This window comes from Ziziphus jujuba, chromosome 11 (assembly GCF_031755915.1).
Source record: "Ziziphus jujuba cultivar Dongzao chromosome 11, ASM3175591v1".
In the NCBI taxonomy this organism is placed as follows: domain Eukaryota; kingdom Viridiplantae; phylum Streptophyta; class Magnoliopsida; order Rosales; family Rhamnaceae; genus Ziziphus; species Ziziphus jujuba.
In genome coordinates, this window is record NC_083389.1 from 28,404,250 (window position 1) to 28,421,881 (window position 17,632).

General features: G+C 38.1%; 3 protein-coding genes across 10 annotated transcripts; 2 read left to right on the forward strand and 1 right to left on the reverse strand.

Moving 5' to 3' along the window:
• Window positions 1-1,435: 1,435 nt before the first annotated feature.
• On the reverse strand, window positions 1,436-7,033 carry LOC107407370 (F-box/kelch-repeat protein At1g16250). 6 transcript variants are annotated; one of them, XR_009634891.1, is made up of 8 exons: window positions 6,835-7,033; window positions 5,891-6,481; window positions 4,457-5,035; window positions 3,239-3,369; window positions 3,055-3,127; window positions 2,533-2,683; window positions 1,907-2,447; window positions 1,452-1,812 (listed from the first exon to the last, which is right to left on the reverse strand). XR_009634891.1 is itself a non-coding variant. In XM_048465591.2 (4 exons), the coding sequence occupies exons 2-4, from the start codon at window positions 6,636-6,638 to the stop codon at window positions 4,462-4,464; spliced, it is 1,164 nt and encodes a 387-aa protein (XP_048321548.1). In that variant the 5' UTR covers window positions 6,639-6,697; window positions 6,835-6,994; the 3' UTR covers window positions 4,199-4,461. The 6 variants fall into 6 exon arrangements, 3 of the variants coding, with proteins under 3 accessions (XP_048321548.1, XP_048321547.1, XP_015870128.3); XR_009634890.1 differs by having other exon boundaries at window positions 1,448-2,447; XR_009634892.1 differs by having other exon boundaries at window positions 1,436-2,447; window positions 2,533-3,127.
• A 193-nt stretch (window positions 7,034-7,226) lies between these two features.
• Window positions 7,227-12,849, forward strand: LOC107407369 (DEAD-box ATP-dependent RNA helicase 50). 3 transcript variants are annotated; one of them, XM_048465588.2, is made up of 8 exons: window positions 7,227-7,630; window positions 7,971-8,494; window positions 8,737-8,931; window positions 9,856-10,043; window positions 10,950-11,163; window positions 11,727-11,858; window positions 12,039-12,235; window positions 12,387-12,849. In XM_048465588.2, the coding sequence occupies exons 1-8, from the start codon at window positions 7,366-7,368 to the stop codon at window positions 12,610-12,612; spliced, it is 1,941 nt and encodes a 646-aa protein (XP_048321545.2). In that variant the 5' UTR covers window positions 7,227-7,365; the 3' UTR covers window positions 12,613-12,849. The 3 variants fall into 3 exon arrangements, with proteins under 3 accessions (XP_048321545.2, XP_048321546.2, XP_015870126.3); XM_048465589.2 differs by having other exon boundaries at window positions 7,992-8,494; XM_016014640.4 differs by having other exon boundaries at window positions 7,228-7,630; window positions 12,060-12,235.
• Window positions 12,850-13,447: 598 nt separating this feature from the next.
• LOC107433358 (cation/H(+) antiporter 19) lies at window positions 13,448-16,731 on the forward strand. The gene is made up of 3 exons (XM_025066493.3): window positions 13,448-13,880; window positions 14,165-15,166; window positions 15,303-16,731. The coding sequence occupies exons 1-3, from the start codon at window positions 13,677-13,679 to the stop codon at window positions 16,590-16,592; spliced, it is 2,496 nt and encodes an 831-aa protein (XP_024922261.3). The 5' UTR covers window positions 13,448-13,676; the 3' UTR covers window positions 16,593-16,731.
• Window positions 16,732-17,632: the final 901 nt, after the last annotated feature.

The window sequence follows — 17,632 nt, forward strand, 5'->3', positions numbered from 1 at the left end:
CTGGCCGAGCTAAATTGTGTCTAGCCGAGCTAACTGATGTCTGGCCGAGCTAAGTTGTGTCTAGCCGAGCTAAGTTGTGTCTAGCCGAGCTAACTGATGTCTGTCCGAGCTAAGTTGTGTCTGGCCGAGCTAACTGATGTCTATCCGAGCTAACTTATGTCTGTCCGAGCTAAATTGTGTCTAGCCGAGCTAACTGATGTCTGGCCGAGCTAAGTTGTGTCTGGCCGAGCTAAGTTGTGTCTAGCCGAGCTAACTGATGTCTGGCCGAGCTAAGTTGTGTCTGGCCGAGCTAAGTTGTGTCTAGCCGAGCTAACTGATGTCTGTCCGAGCTAAGTTGTGTCTGGCCGAGCTAACTGATGTCTATCCAAGCTAACTTATGTCTGTCCGAGCTAAATTGTGTCTAGCCGAGCTAACTGATGTCTGGCCGAGCTAAGTTGTGTCTGGCCGAGCTAAGTTGTGTCTAGCCGAGCTAACTGATGTCTGTCCGAGCTAAGTTGTGTCTGGCCGAGCTAACTGATGTCTATCCGAGCTAACTTATGTCTGGCCGAGCTAACTGATGTCTAGCCGAGCTAACTGATGTCTGGCCGAGCTAAGTTGTGTCTGGCCTAGCTAAGTTGTGTCTGGCCGAGCTAACTGATGTCTGGCCGAGCTAAGTTGTGTCTGGCCTAGCTAAGTTGTGTCTGGCCGAGCTAACTGATGTCTGGCCGAGCTAAGTTGTGTCTGGCCGAGCTAAGTTGTGTCTGACCGAGCTAACTGATGTATGTCCGAGCTAAGTTGTGTCTGGCCGAGCTAACTGATGTCTGTCCGAGCTAAGTTGTGTCTGGCCGAGCTAACTGATGTCTGTCCGAGCTAACTTATGTCTGGCCGAGCTAACTGATATCTGGTCGAGCTAACTGATGTCTGGCCGAGCTAACTGATGTCTGTCCGAGCTAAGTTGTGTCTGACCGAGCTAAGTTGTGTCTGGCCGAGCTAAGTTGTGTCTGGCCATTTTTGGCTTGCGACCACTCGATTCGATCGTTTCTTGAAGAGACACAAGCCAAGAGACACAAGCCAAAGTGATGGAATGGCAGAAACGAGGAACACAAGGAATGGGGCGGGCGAGAAAAGAATGCGTAAAACGATCGGAAAACTTTGAAAGGGCATAACTTTTGATCCGACCGTCGGATCGGGGCCCATAATATATCAAAAGAAAGGGAATTTGAAGGGGAATGCGGTGGCAGGTCACCCGAAGGGGATCTGTCGGCCCGATTTTCAAAAATAACCACTTTTAAGTGCCCAACGAGGGATTTCCATCCATTTGGGGGAAATTCCATTTTTTCTTTTTTAAAATTGGGACATGTTCAGGATTTTAGAATTCGAATTTCGACATGGGGCATCATGGGCATCATGTATTAGGTTATACCTAAATCAATTTCTATTACATCTTGCAATGTAGAAAATAATAATATTAGTGTAACTGTCATAGTATAGTCTAAATATGCTATAAATTCACAAAACACTGATAATAATCTACTTATGAACTGATAGTAATCTATCATGTCCACATTAATAAAAAGATGGTTCCCATGATAACAAATTAAACATTGTCTTTAAGCTCGGCAAACTGCTTCCTACTCCCTTCACCAAATTGTAAATGAAAACTTTCAAGATTCAACGCTATTGGATCTGCCTCATCTGCACTTTTGGAAATCATCAGCTTTAGTTTCTTTGTTGCATTGTTTCTTGCAGTAGGCTTTGAAACCAAATCAGCTAGGACTTTATCTTCATTGCTCATTTGCTCTATCTTAGCATTGTCAGCACTTCCAGATATATCTGATTTTGAAAGTTGTAATATATATGCATTAGAACATTAAATAAAAGCTCATGTAATTTCACTTAGGATATAATGTATCAAACATGTTCATACCTCTCAATTCAGTTATGCCTAATGATTTTCCACTTTGCTCTTCAACAATTTCTAAAACTTGACTAACTTCAGCATCATTTGAAGTATCTATTTGTGTTAATGTGTTGATTTCTTTTGAAATAGTATCACAAACAGAAAGGATTGTGTATTTCCATCTTGTAGTATCACGATATTCATGTTTAGATGCTTTAACTTGAATTAGAAGCTTATGACTACTGGAGGATAATGTGGCAATTTTTTCAATATCTTTAACAGAATCCTAAAAAAAAGAAAGATTCACAAATGAAAAGTTATAAAAATATAGCTGAACAAATTGACTATATAGACAAACATAGCCACGTGGGATAGAGAGTCAATATAAGTGTGTAGTCGTGAGAACGGGACAAAGCTGTAAACAGCAGGCACAATTATCTCTGAATCTCCAGTCACTTCTAATTTCTTTAACCCAAGCATTAGAAATATAATAATTTTTCCCAATTATGAGTGTGTCTCGGAAGATGTGGATGTCTCCACCATATATTGTGGCCTGGATCTTATTACCCTGTATAAGAAAAACAAGAGACTTAAAATTGAGTTATATATGAAACAAATTATACAAAATAAATATATTATCAAAACAAACTTACTTCTTCATCAGCTAAGATTAACCTTTGATATTTGTTTGGACTTGATTTGGAAACTCGTGGCATTGCTTTCTCAATAATCACCACTTTTACTGTCCAACCTCTTTGTTGAGCTTGAATATCCTTGATTAGCTTTACTTCTCTAACCATTTTGCTATATTATATTTTAGAAAAACATAAAATGAAATCACTATGAATCAAATAAACCAAATTATAGATGACATAGTCATTGACTATGAGGAACACGGATGCTCTGGTAGTTGTTAGAGCTCTCAAAAAATGGATATTTGAGATAATCTATGCAGACAAGCTAGTCCTTTTGTCAGCATAAATACATGTTGGTTTTTCATATATCAATATGTGATATTGGGTGAAGAACTGAAATATAAATCATATGCATGTGCACACAAAAGCAATGAAAAATGCAAAGATCCATGCACAATGAAATTCATGAACTCACAAAAGAATTGAAATGCACGAGGAAATTAAGTAATAAGACAAAGGAATGGAAAAAATTAAAGTTACCAATTTTGTAGTGAATAACACAATCCTCATGTTCTTTATCGTCACTGATAAAGAGAGTAGGGGGAGAGAAAACCTGAAAACAAAAAAAAACAAAAAATAGAAAAGAAAAAAAGGCAATGGCATTTAAATACTGAAAACCAAGGAAATAGGTTTTAAAATATTATAAATCAAAATCTTTACTTACATGGTAAGGCAAAGTCTTTTCTGAAGTACAATAATGAAGTCCAGAATTTTGTATAAAGTACACCAACTCTATCCTTACCATACTGTAAGTCATCATAACCATAATGCATGCCATACCACAACCGCTGACACCTGTATGGCAAAATAAAAAAAAAAAAGCATAAAATGTGGATCTCACCAGTATGGCAACTGTTGAATAGTAAAAAAACAAGGAAAAGAAAAGCCAAAACGCACAAAAAGTAGTCGTTTTGGAACCATTTTGAACAGTAAAACATGACCAAAACTTGAGAGCCATTCTCGCTTATAGTATAGACTAAAGGATATATTTATATATTTGCCTTCAGTCCTCTGGTGGAAAACCGTTTCCATCAGAACAAGACCGAACCAAACCAAAAAAACAATATTTTACTCACAGTTAGGTCGGACAGGGAAGGAGATCACAGGGACACAACTGATGTTTTCTTTTTCTTTTTTTTAAATTTTTTATTATAGGCATACAACTGATGTTAACCAAATACATATCGATGCCGATTGATGCAATAGCAATAAATATTGTTTCTACAAAAAAAAAAAAATTACAAATAACAAAAGCATAATTAATATTACTCCCATGTTTATGTTCAATTTTATATCACTTCTCTCTTTAAATGATGAGTAACAATTACAGGTTATACTAAAGCCCAATTACAGGTTATACTAAAGCCACCAACATTTTTTATGAACTTTTTATTTATCAAAAAATTGAGGTCTCATAATCTTCTTGACTGAATAATAAATAAATAAATAACAAAAGTAGGATCTGGTCCACTAGTGGTATTCTTGAGCAAAATAAATAAAGAATTGGTGTTTGTAACATAAATCTGAGAACTTTTGTCCATTTATATTGCCTTATAGAAAATATTTTCTATATTGCCAAATAAATTTTGATATTGGGCTATTCTTTTCCTCAAAAAAATAGTCGGAAAACTAAAATCCTTACAGTTTTTATACTTGAAGCCACAACAGTATCCTGAATGCTCAAATAAAAGATTTTCATGACAGATAAATAATACTAGTTTCCAAGGACTTGTGGGGGAAAAAAAAAAAATACAAAAAGGTTCATCAAGAAATAAATAAGGCCTATTTGCCATTTATGCACAAGCAGATGTACAACCAGACATAAGCTCTGCACTAAGGCTTTGATGAGCAATGTTGAGCTAATCATCCAGAATTTCATTACCTTGATCAATATGAAGATCCTTCCTCCATTGACGCACATCCTAGAATAGAGCCACAAGCTGACCCAAACATGGGCTTAGTTTCTCTCCACTTTAATGGCATAACCAAAGGGTCACAAACCCTCACAAGACCTAACTTCACAATATCAAACCTCCCAGCACCTGATTCTTCCCACTTGAGAACTTTCCCTCCAACAACATATAATTCATTTCTTAAGGCAGCAAAGCCATAGCCAAAAGCCTCCAATGGCCGACCATGATCAGGAAGAACCACTGATGGAACTGAACCTACATTTTGCCATTCTCCTTTTTCAGTATCCCTAGTTTTAATCAAGCTCTCACCCCAATCTACAACAGTATATATGCGGTCGTCTTCAATTACCTGAACTGCAAATTGCATTGCCCTTGAGAAAGGCCAGATATCCTCCACTGTGCACCATGTTCCATCGGAGGGATCAAAAACCTCAGACGTATTTTGGTCTGGCAAGCCTACCTGGTCGCTCAGAACATGAAATTTCCCTTTATATGATAAGCCTAAACAGTCCATTTGTGGATTGGGCATTGGTGGCAACTCCTCCCATCTGCAATATGATCGATGATATATTTCTAAGTACAACAAAACTGATAGTATAATAAACAAAATGGATGCCTTGTTCGTTTTGCAATTTGAATGAAGTGACCAAGCATTTCAATAAGTGAAAGAGAAGAAAGACTGAAAGGAAAGAGAGAGAAAGAGAGAGAGAGAGAAGAAATTCTACTGAAATTTAGAAAAGGATGAATAATACATAACATACTAAATGCATTAATTGTTTGAGTGAGCAAATCTTGTCGCAATAATGTGAAATAGAGTTGGATGATTCCAGCACACAGCTAGTATCAAGACAATAAATCTTTACTATAAGTGGATAACATATGAACAAAGTGACAATTTATGATGTGTCTGCCACACCAATAAAGTCCATCAATTTTACAGAAGTAGTCTATTTGATGACATGAATTGGAAGCCAACTGAGCAAATGACAGTGATATTCACCCAAACAACTATAAAACAACACCAAACTTGGAGGATAAAACAATGACAATAACTTGGTAATGAAAAAGCACCTCCATGTTTACCTCCAATACCAAACAAGTTAGGAAATATATCTCATTATTGCTTTTTAATCATACCGAACAAATCTCCCCATTTTCTCTCATTCCTTTTTAATATAGGCTCGGTTGGTCTCGAATTTGTTGCAACAAGATGTGAAGTCCTAAGCTGTAAAATCATAACTTTAAATGAAAGAGAAAAAACTTATAGCCAATCAAACTATTATTGAAACAGTTATTTCTTTTGATACACTATATACCCTATAGTCAATAACAAAAAATTAGAAATCAGTTCCAACTTCCACAAGAAGTAGATGTTTGGTGAGACAAAGAAGAAGTGAACCTACTTATCTGTGAGTGGATCATAAACCTCAGCGAGAACAAGGCCTCTGGGAGTAGATAAGTTGCGTCCACCGGCTACATAAATCTTACCAGAAACAACACAGCATGCAAAATGGGAACGGGAGGTGACCATGCTCGCTGCATTGCTCCACTGTTTAAGAAATGGATCAAATTGGAAAACCGCATTGGTTATGAAATGCCTTTGATGGGGAAATGCAGAATCATGAGGGGCATAGGAGCCTCCAATGAGGTAAAACCGATTACAAACGCTGACACATGAAAACCCAAAGTGTTTAAGGTCAATATGAGGTGTCGTAGTGAACAACATCTTTGGGATTGGCAGAGGATGCCATTTATCAGCTTCAGGGTCATAAGCTATCCACTCATTCTTGGAGCCTTCGGTAAGCACAAATAGCCAGTTTCCGCACCAGCCTTGTCTGGCTTTGTAGTTTCCATATTCTGCACTGCGGATTAAATCCCTCCATGCTTTTGAAACCGTCTCAAGTTTTCCATGGTACCCATGAGACAGCTTTGCTAAACATCTCAATGCCAAGTCATCAGGCAGTCCGGGAATAATAGATTGGCGCAAAACTTTCCTAATTAAGGGGCACAACAAAATCATCAACCAGATAGATAGATAGATAGATATTATCAATTGAAAAGATAGGCATAAAAGAAAATTTCAAGGTAAAAATCTATATATACATTATCAATCAAATCAAATTACTGAGCAAGCTGAAACTGCTAACCCATTATTTATTTAATTTTAAACAACAGATTGCCGGCCGGGCTTGTGAATACCAACGGGGTAACTGGATGAAACATCAATCCATAAATAAATAAATATATGTATATATATACCAATTAATAAACCCCGAAATAATAATAATAGAATTCTATGTTCAGTTTCAGATTAAGTATAAAGAAAATTTATTCTACAATACAATACCCAACGGAATCGAATCGAAACCCCTGAATTTCCGGCAGATTGGACACCACCATCTTCATCTTTCGTTTCCTTCTTTTCTTATCTTCTCTTCTCTTCGCTTCCTTTCTAAATAATTTATCCTACTCTACTCATACAGAATTAAAATATTATAATATTATTTGATTATTTGGTTTTAGCTAAGACTATATAAATTAAGAATAATAATAACAATAATAACTACCACTCAAACGCGGACATCCACAAGCGGTGGACATAATAATAATAAAGGAAAAATGGAAACTAGAATTACAGATTTATCCTTAGACTTTGACAAACGACAACAATGTTAATGTAGCCATTATTTATTTTATTTTATTTTATTTCTTTGGGTAAATAAAATATAAATGTACATACTTGCGCTCCGGGCCTAGTCCTCCCTCCGGAAGGCGAATTGGATAGCCTTGTTTGAAATTGGGAGTGGAGTGAGGAGGGGTTAGTGAGTCTTATCTATCCGTTGGGAGTTGGGGGGGTGTTTTTGTTACAAGGGAAGCAATGCTGCCCAAAGCTTCAGCTCCGGTACTAAACTTGAATTTGAATTTGACCTCAAAATGCTTCCAACTGGAATCCGTCTCCCTCTCCACTCGACCGCAACGCCGCCGCTTTTTCAGTTTTACCGCCGCCAGTAATTTGGCAAGTGGCCGATATTATAATTATAAAGCCACGCCGCCTTTTGCCATGGACATGGACATACACATAGACATCCCTGAAGATGCAGATGGGGATTGCCAAGAAGAACCGATTCACGCCCAAAATGGAGGTCAGTTTTTGATTCTTTCTTCTTTTACCTTTATAATGATTTTGAAAGCCTAGCCTCCTGTGGTAAACACACTTTTGGAATGATACCAGTTTCTTCCCTCCTCGTCCTCCTACTGCTACTACACCTTTAATTTCCAGCGCTTGAATTTGAACTACTAGTGGTCTTGGTCTCTACTACTACACCTAACACTCTGACTCTTGACTGATATCCAAAATTATTTACTTTTTTCTTCAACATTTTCAATTTTTCCTCTAATTTTTTTTTTTTTTTCCCTCTCTTTCTAAAGCGACCTACTTTTTCTCATATTTTCCATCTTCCTTTGATTACATTATTTTTACAGAAGCTGACCCCCCTCCTGCAGCACATTTTGGAAGATTGAAACCCCAGAGAGTGAGAGCTCTTGCAATAAAAGCCTCTCGGAGGAGGCAAGAAACAGATGCACAAGTTCATCACAAACCAGGTCCAGTTGTAGAGGACACACATTCTAAACTTGAATCCACATCTACTGCCTTTACACATCAACCACGCGCTTCTCAGTTGCAACCGACCAGTTCTGCCGTGACTAGGAGGAAAAATGTCTCAGTCTCACACAATGAACTTAGTCCAGATAAACCTCAAACCAGGCTGATTAAGAAAGCCTCCCAAAAAGAAGAAGCTTCCTTAAGAGGATGGAGGAGTGGAAGGTCCAGGTCCATCCATAGCTTAAACTCTGAATTGCCAGACCCAATGCTGCTGCGGAATCAGAGGAAATTCTCCACAAACACTGACTTTTTTAGCTGGAAATCCTTTAGGGATTTGGGTTTCAGCGACTTCATGATTGAATGTCTAAGGAAGCAGCTTTTCCACCGCCCATCACATATTCAGGTTGGTGTATCCACTTCCTTCCGCATGTGTATGTCTCCAAATTGATTACTGTTAATTTTATCAGCTCCCTAGTTTATAGACTCGAGCATGCTATGTTGGAGCTTCTAGTTTGTAAGAAACACCAGGTGGAGTGGAACATTATTTCTTCTTTATCTGTTTTACACTTTTACTTCGGATCAGGATCCAGAATGGATGAATACTTTAAATTTTGAGATTAGCATATCCTTCCTGATGAACTACAGGCCATGGCATTTGAACCTGTTGTAAAGGGAAAGACCTGTATCTTAGCTGACCAGAGTGGATCAGGAAAGACTTTAGCATATCTGGCTCCTGTAATTCAGCGTTTAAGGCAAGAAGAAGTTCAAGGACTTAGCATCTCCTTATCACAGAGTCCTCGAGTAATTATATTAGTACCAACTGCAGAATTGGCTTCTCAGGTCAGTTCTATTATGCTTTGATTCTCAGTTATCCCATATGCTTATTTGTTTTTCTTTCCTTCGTGATTTCCTGGTTGATGGTTTACCTTCATTGTCATTTTCTTCTCATGGTTCACTACCAGTTTTTTGTTTTTGGTTTTGTATTTTGTGGCTTGTTTGTTTGTTGTTGTTGTTGGTTCTTTTTTTTCTTTTTTATACATAAATATCTTTTCATCTGTGTGAGAAAGATCTCGTATGGCCTTTTAAATATAAATTTTTTCTATTTTGATGCCTCTTCGTTGCAGTCACTAATGAAATGTTTCCTGATTAACCTTACATCAGCCTTGTGATCCTCTGTCATGTTGTATTAATGAAAAAAAAATAATAATAATAATAATAATAATAATTACACCTAGTACAAAAGAAGTTTGCAAATTTCCATTTATAGACATTAAACTGACCTACAGCTATCTTAATCTCCCAGACATCCCTATGTTTAACTGCTTGAGGAGTTTATTTTCTCATATAGACTTAGAGAGTAAGAGTTTGATGTAACCAGGGAAAAAGCTGCTAGGATGGAGAGGGTGACTTGAGATAGATCATAATGACTAGAGATATACATTACTACTTCTTATATGCCTTAGATTTCTTTATGTGGACATGTATTAACCAATTTAATATCCACATGTTGAGAAGAAAAATTATTAGATTGAAGTGTTTATCTGCATGTAGGCAGTATTAACTTTTGATCCTTATGGAATTGTAAGCACAGAACCACGATGCTGAAAGGTACTTGCACCAATTATATATATGCAAAATGGTGCTTGTTTTAGCATAACTATGGTTATTTCTTCGGCTTGCACATAACTTAGAAAAGGAGGGATGATTTCGTCTCATTTCAATTTCAGCATAACTATACTAATTAATGCAAGTGTAACTTCGCAGGTTTTGGATAATTGCCGATCAATGTCAAAATGTGGGGTTCCATTCAGGTCTATGGTTGCAACGGGTGGTTTTCGACAGAGAACTCAACTAGAAAATTTGCAACAAGGTGTTGATGTTCTTATAGCAACACCTGGTCGATTTATGTTCCTAATCAAAGAGGGATTCTTGCAGTTGGAAAATCTAAGATGGTATCCCAGTTTCCCGTTAAGATTGCATTATAATTACTTCTAGGGATTTTTTTTTTTTATTTTTTATTTTATTTTTATTTTTTATTTTTAAATCAGGACTCTTAATTTGAAGCCTGGTCAATGGATGTCTCCCTTGCTTCTTATTCTTCCCTCCTTCTCTCTTTAACAAGACTTTAGGCTACAGCAAGAAAACAAATAATGCTAATTTCATTTTGGAACTGAAAACCTACCAAAATTTTATATTTTAAATACAACATGAAACATGAAGAGTAAACCAGTCATTATACTTGTCATTGATAATAGATTTTATTTAGTGAAAGCATAGCAGGTAAGAAACCAGTGTAGGAGACTTCCAATCCAAATGTATGCATGCTTCAAAAAGGGCAGGGGTTGTAAATTGGTGATGGTAGGCAGTTACTTTCTGGGTTCTGTTCGACCACTCTGAATACATGAAGCAAACAGAGTTAGCAGACTTGACTGACTTGTTCAAACACTGTAGAGATTATGCAAAGATTTTAACGTGAAGACTGATGGAAATTTTTCATTATTTATCTATCTATCTTTGGTGTGACATATAGCAATCAGAATTAAACTAGCTTTTGCTTGCTATAAACTTGAAATGCCTGAAAATTCAAATAAGTTTAATGTATACACATGCACACATGTCTGGGGCTTGCAAAATGAAGGATGCTTTGCAATGCATAGAGTGTATTTCAAAATCAGATAACAAAATGAAATTTGAGAAGTTCATGTTGGTGGATGGCTTTTTTATCCCAAGACAAATAGGGAACCTGGTTCTTGCATTTAATGTTAATAGGGAACTTGTTTTCTGTGTCTCTGTTTGTCTCCACAAAGCTATTTGCTTGGCCCATTAGATAATAGTTTGTTAGTAACTTTGTGTTGCAGCACTGTGTTGGATGAGGTAGATGTACTCTTTAACGATGAGGATTTTGAATTAGCACTGCAAAGTTTGATAAACTCCTCAGCTGTTAGCACACAGTATCTATTTGTGACTGCAACTTTACCTGTCGATATTTACAATAAGTTAGTTGAAGTTTTTCCTGATTGTGAGGTGATAATGGGACCTGGGGTGCACCGTACAAGCCCCGGCCTTGAAGAGGTTGGTTTTCAGAAGACCTTTTTTTCTTTTTTTTACATTTAATTTTTCCTCCTCAAGAAATGTTTATCTTTTGAGTTACTTTTTCTGTAATGTGCCAGTACATGCTAGGTTTTAGTACCTTCTGAAAGTTCTTCTACTAAGATTAACAAGAAGGCATTTTGTTGTATTTTATGCAAAATGGGGATCTCTGTTGTTTTAATTTTGGAGAGAATCCACCTAGCCCAGTTGAGTGAAAGAGATATGAGAAAAGTGGAATTTCTTGTTTAAATTTGGTTTAGGTCAAGACTTTGTAGATGATCCCTGTCAACTTTTGATTCTTTTCTCAGAAGGTATCTATTTTACCTTAATTAGTGGATAAAAAAATTTCAGTAAGATTTTAGGAGATAAACAACCATACCACATTATTATTATTGATTTCAAATAAATCATTTTGCTAGTGTGCGGCTACTTTTTTCTGTTATTTTGTGACCTTACCTAAGAATTGGCAATATCAAAAGAGTTAATAAGACACTAATATCTACAATTGATGGAATATTAATTGTTACTTTCTGTTTTCCCTTTAGGTTCTAGTGGATTGCAGTGGAAATGATGAGATTGAGAAAACTCCAGAGACAGCATTTCTGAATAAGAAATCTGCACTCTTGGAGATTGTGGAGGGAAGTTCAGTTCCAAAAACAATTGTTTTCTGCAACAAGGTGAGTAGGTGGACCTTTTATGGTATGCCTATCAGTTATCTTGTATGCATAATATCCCTTTGTCATTGTGTTGTGTCTTAAGCATTCTCATATCATAAAATACATAAGTGAATAAAAAAAAAGAAAGAAGAAGAAATAACTATTTTTTTCAAGGACTGTAGGAATTTAATTCGGTTCTAGTTTTTCATTTCTAATATGCAGATTGAGACATGTAGAAAGGTAGAGAATGCATTAAAACGTTTTGATAAAAGAGGAACATCTGTGCGAGTTCTACCTTTCCATGCTGCTGTGGCTCAGGAATCGCGACTTGCAAATATGAAGGAATTCACCAACCCTGGTCAGGATAAAGTGTGTCAGTTTCTAGTTTGTACGGACAGGTAGGTGCTTTGCATATATATATATATATATATATAATAGTATGCATTATCAGTTTATCATTTTCTTGTATAGATCAATTATAATATATATGATAAGAATGAATCATGAATGAATGAATGAATGTTAAGAATGATGGAAAATGCATGGCAGAGCATCACGTGGAATGGACTTCTCATGTGGTGTGGATCATGTTATACTCTTTGACTTCCCACGTGATCCAAGTGAGTACGTGCGACGTGTTGGAAGAACTGCCAGAGGCGCTGGAGGGAAAGGGAAGGCATTTATGTTGGTGGTAGGCAAACAAGTTTCCCTTGCTCGACGGATTGTGGAGAGGAACCGAAAAGGACACCCACTGCACGACGTCCCATCTGTTTGAGCTATTTTTAAAAGCTTTTAATTGTCTCCCCGCCAGTAATTGTATAAATATGATTCCCAAGTTTTTGGCTTTGACAAGTCCATCCAATTCACAACCAGCGATCCACACGACTCATTTATAGAAACTAAAGTTATTACCATCCGTATATATTTTTGGTTTTTTTTTTTTTGGGAATTGTATCCATATGTGTATTGTATTTACTTTATAGCAGCTAGTTGATGAAATTAAACTTTGCTATCCCGTAATCTTATCATTCGAAACAGAATCCTTTGTCCTGTTATTGTCCAAGTTCTTTTAGTTCCAATCGTATCTATCAAAATCAGAAATCAAAATTACAAATCAACAGCTTTCAATTAACAATTAATGATCATAAACCAATAAATTAAAGATTTTTTTATTTATGAAAAATGAAAAATATTTGAATGATATATAAATTACAGCGTTGCTAGCTTTAACTAACACGGTTGCACGTACAGCAGAAATTGACTTGCCAATGAAACAAGAGAAACAAGTTGGTAGAGAAGGTGAGATCCTTTCGGTATTATACACCATCTAGAAAATAGACATGGCAATGCGATGTATAGTGTGTATATATATATATATATATTAACTATAATTATAACTATATAATTATAACTATATATATATATTGTACAATTAGGAAGCTAGCGGAAGTACTGTTAATCCCTTACCTTAATTAATTGGGTTAGGGAAAGATTTGCCGAATAAGAAGCAAAAAACAGGGTTGGAATTAGTGTTTTGGAGTATTTCTATATTTAGTGAGTGGAAAATTGAAGTAGGTAGGGTGTGTGGATGGATGTATAATATTGTAAAACCATCTCTCATTACCAACCAAGCTGTGAACAAAATTATCTCCTAATTAATTGATGAAAGAACCAGCAGCAGCCTAGATCAAATATCATAATTAGCAAGCCAAAATATTAAATAAATCGTGCACACATATTATATACCTAAATTACATTTTCTGCGGTTGAATGCCGGCCTGTGTGGGCTAGAAATTGGTCGTCCATTGGAAAAAGAATATTTTAATCAGGGCAAGGGCGATGGCGATGGCGTCGCCGGCCAACGGAACGGTTTGCCCGGCCCCCATGAAGGCGACATCCAATGGGGCGTTTCAAGATGAAAATCCACTGGATTACGCCCTTCCTCTTCTCATCGTCCAGATCTGTTTGGTGGTTGCTTTTACCAGAATCCTTGCTCTTATTCTCAAACCGATCAGGCAGCCAAGAGTCATAGCAGAAATCATTGTAAGTCAGTTGTACGTACGTACATAAGTGGACATGATTCTGACCATATTGATTTTTATATACATCTATATGAACTTTTTTTTTTTTTTTTTAATCATAATTAATCATCATCATCGTAAAATTCATTCATTCATATATTCTGCTGAGTGCTGATGAAATGATTTTAATGACAATGATAATGACAATTATCTGATTTATTAAAATGAATTAATAATAACATGGAAATGGATATGAATATGGATATAATATTATGTGATATAACATCGATTGGTGCATGCATGCAGGGAGGCATATTGCTTGGACCTTCTGCACTGGGGCGAAACCAGAAATATATGGATACCATATTCCCAAAGAAGAGCATGACGGTTCTGGACACTCTGGCCAACATTGGTCTGCTATTCTTCTTGTTCCTGGTGGGGCTAGAGCTGGATGTGCGCACTCTTCGGCGCACAGGCCACAAGTCCTTAGGAATAGCCGTAGCCGGCATCACCCTCCCTTTCGTCCTTGGCATTGGCACCTCCTTCGTTCTCCGCAGCACCATCTCGGAAGGAGTCAGCCAAGCCCCATTTCTCGTCTTCATGGGCGTCGCCTTATCCATCACCGCCTTCCCTGTTCTGGCCCGCATACTAGCCGAGCTCAAACTCCTCACCACCGACGTTGGCCGCATTGCAATGTCCGCGGCTGCCGTCAACGACGTCGCCGCCTGGATACTCCTGGCCCTCGCTATTGCTCTCTCCGGCGACAACACTTCTCCTGTCGTCTCCTTGTGGGTCCTGCTCACGGGGGCTGCGTTTGTGGCCTTTGCTGTTTTGGTGCTGAGACCCGTCCTGGCAGCCATGGCTCGACGCTCTCCCGAGGGCGAACCCGTGAAGGAGCTCTACATTTGCATCACCTTATCCATGGTTTTGGCAGCAAGCTTTGCCACCGATACCATCGGTATACACGCCCTCTTCGGTGCTTTTGTGGTGGGCGTGGTGGTACCAAAGGATGGGCCCTTTCCTGGGGTTTTGATCGAGAAGTTGGAGGATCTTGTCTCCGGGCTCTTCTTGCCTCTTTACTTCGTCTCCAGTGGGCTCAAGACCAACGTTGCCACCATACGCGGAGCAACTTCGTGGGGCCTGCTGGTTCTCGTCATTTTCACTGCTTGCTTTGGCAAGATTCTTGGCACATTTAGCGTATCCATGATATTTAAGGTACCGTTCAGAGAAGCCCTGGCACTGGGATTCCTCATGAACACCAAAGGCCTGGTCGAGCTAATTGTCCTCAACATTGGAAAGGACAGAAAGGTATACGGACGTAATATACATATCTATATATATATATATATACACTATATTATATTAAATTAATTTTTTATATCAAATTATAAAAGTATTATGAAATTAAAAAAAAAAAAGTATTATGAAATTAATATGCATGCAGGTTTTAAACGACCAGACTTTTGCCATCTGTGTTTTGATGGCTTTGTTCACCACCTTCATCACCACCCCAATTGTGATGGCAGTTTATAAGCCAGCTCGAAAGGGAGCGCCATACAAGCACCGAAGCATTAGGCGCAAAGAAGCTGATACAGAACTCCGAATGCTGGCCTGCTTCCACAGCACGCGAAGCATCCCTACCATGATCAATCTGATAGAATCCTCTCGAGGAACCAGATCAAAACGAGGAGGACGGCGGCTCTGCGTATACGCCATGCACCTGATGGAGCTGTCGGAGCGATCATCGGCCATCTCAATGGTTCACAAAGCACGCAACAACGGCCTCCCATTCTGGAACAAGAAACGGGATAGCAACGACCAGATGGTGATAGCATTCGAGGCCTACCAGCAGCTCAGCAGCGTCTCCGTCCGCCCCATGACTGCAATATCCGCTCTCAACAACATCCACGAGGACATTTGCACCAGCGCCCATGCCAAGCGTGCTGCCATCATCCTCCTCCCTTTCCACAAGCATCAAAGGCTCGATGGAGCCATGGAGTCGTTTGGACGCTCCTTCCAAGAGGTCAACGAGCGTGTCCTCCGACATGCCCCTTGCTCCGTCGGAATTCTCGTTGACCGTGGCCTCGGAGGCACCACCCACATCTCCGCAAGCGATGTTTCTTACAAGGTCGTCGTTCCCTTCTTCGGCGGCCCCGATGACCGCGAAGCCCTTGCCTACGGGATGAGGATGGCTGAGCATCCCGGCATCGTGCTCACTCTTGTTAGGTTCGTTGCCCCTCCGGGAAAGTCTTTAAGATTCGGCGTCCGCTTGGTCGGTATCACCGCCAACAGGGACAAGAAATTAATACTGGATGATGATCAATTCAAAGATGACGATGACAAGGCCGAGGACGAGGCATTGCTGTCGGAGTTCACGAGCCAACGCAGCAGCGGTAACGTCGGCGCCAAGGAAGAGCACTCCATGTTATACGAGGAAAGACTTGTCGAAAGCAAGGCCGAAATCGTGGGCGTTTTGAAATCCATGAACAAAAGCAATCTCTTTATAGCAGGAAGAATGCCCCCTACAGCGCCCTTGATAGACATAACCGACTGTCCCGAGTTAGGGCCCGTCGGCAGCTTCTTAGCCTCTTCCGAATTCTCCACCACAGCGTCCATTGTTGTGATTCATCAATACAACTCCACCGCAGACCACCATCCACTTGTCGTGGACGAACAAGAAGATAACTCTTGTGAAAATGAAATGTCCGACACTTCTGTTGCTGCAATCGTATGAGACACGTGATCGATCTGTATATTTGACAATTACGTACATACTTACATATATATGACTTGTATCATTTTTTAATTTAGTTTGTATTGTACGATTAATCAATGAGAAAATTGCACATTGATCATTTAGTAGCTAACCATTCAAAATTAAATCGAATGATCGGTATGATAAAATTGTTCAAGTATAATCAAGCAATCTAGCTCGTACGTACAATTCACTTATATTATGTGTGGATGGCATGATTACCATATATGGCTACAAACAGTAAGTTATAATTTATATCGCATCGTAAAGGTATGTAGATTATTGTTATTTTTCACTTCAGCTTATATAACAAATGTATATAATATAAATTATAATAAAAAATACATATTTGAAATATATTATATACATATATATATATATATTTATTTTAACGCACTAATATAGTTTAGTAGTGTATATATTATATTGATTCGTGGGTGATAAGTATATATTTGACCCTTGAATGCATAGAAGAAGGATGGATAAATTGTGATTTTAACTATCTTTAATTTCACAAGAAGAAGCTACCAATATATATATAATTTCTTATTCCTTTTTAATGAATCTTTTAAATGGCAAAAATACTTTGACAGATTGTTTTGTCAATTATCTTGATTATGAAGCATGCATAAATTCTCTTATCCCAGATTTGGAGAAAAATTAAATTCCAGCATCATTCTATTAGTGGCAATATGTCGCCCTATTACCATGCATCATCCAGAATTGTTGTGATTTGATCAATCAAGGCCAAGGCATCTCCAACAAACATGTGTTTCCGATAGTGTAATGCAGTTACAGATGGGCTTGCCAACCTCAATTATGATTTGTCTTGATTTCCATTTGTTTGATGTTGCTCCTAGAGGAATAGATTACGTTTTTGCTTTATACTATATGGGAAGCATGTCTTCTCCTGATATTCTTATGTACTTTCTTTCTGTATTTCTCATTAATTAAAAAAAAAAAAAAAAAAGAAGAAGGTTACCCTAGTGCGGAAATTCAATGATGGTCATGAATCTGAC

Coding starts and splice junctions, on each gene's coding strand:
- LOC107407369 (XM_048465588.2), top strand. CDS start 7,366: ATGCTGCCCAAAGCTTCAGCTCCGGTACTAAACTTGAATTTGAATTTG. Junction 10,044..10,949: donor CAGTTGGAAAATCTAAGATG/GTATCCCAGTTT, acceptor TTTGTGTTGCAG/CACTGTGTTGGATGAGGTAG. Junction 11,164..11,726: donor CAAGCCCCGGCCTTGAAGAG/GTTGGTTTTCAG, acceptor TTTTCCCTTTAG/GTTCTAGTGGATTGCAGTGG.
- LOC107407370 (XM_016014642.4), bottom strand. CDS start 6,893: ATGAAGATGGTGGTGTCCAATCTGCCGGAAATTCAGGGGTTTCGATTC. Junction 6,482..6,834: donor TTTCGATTCGATTCCGTTGG/GTATTGTATTGT, acceptor CCCCTTAATTAG/GAAAGTTTTGCGCCAATCTA. Junction 5,036..5,890: donor TATGATCCACTCACAGATAA/GTAGGTTCACTT, acceptor ATCATATTGCAG/ATGGGAGGAGTTGCCACCAA.
- LOC107433358 (XM_025066493.3), top strand. CDS start 13,677: ATGGCGATGGCGTCGCCGGCCAACGGAACGGTTTGCCCGGCCCCCATG. Junction 13,881..14,164: donor GAGTCATAGCAGAAATCATT/GTAAGTCAGTTG, acceptor GCATGCATGCAG/GGAGGCATATTGCTTGGACC. Junction 15,167..15,302: donor ACATTGGAAAGGACAGAAAG/GTATACGGACGT, acceptor ATATGCATGCAG/GTTTTAAACGACCAGACTTT.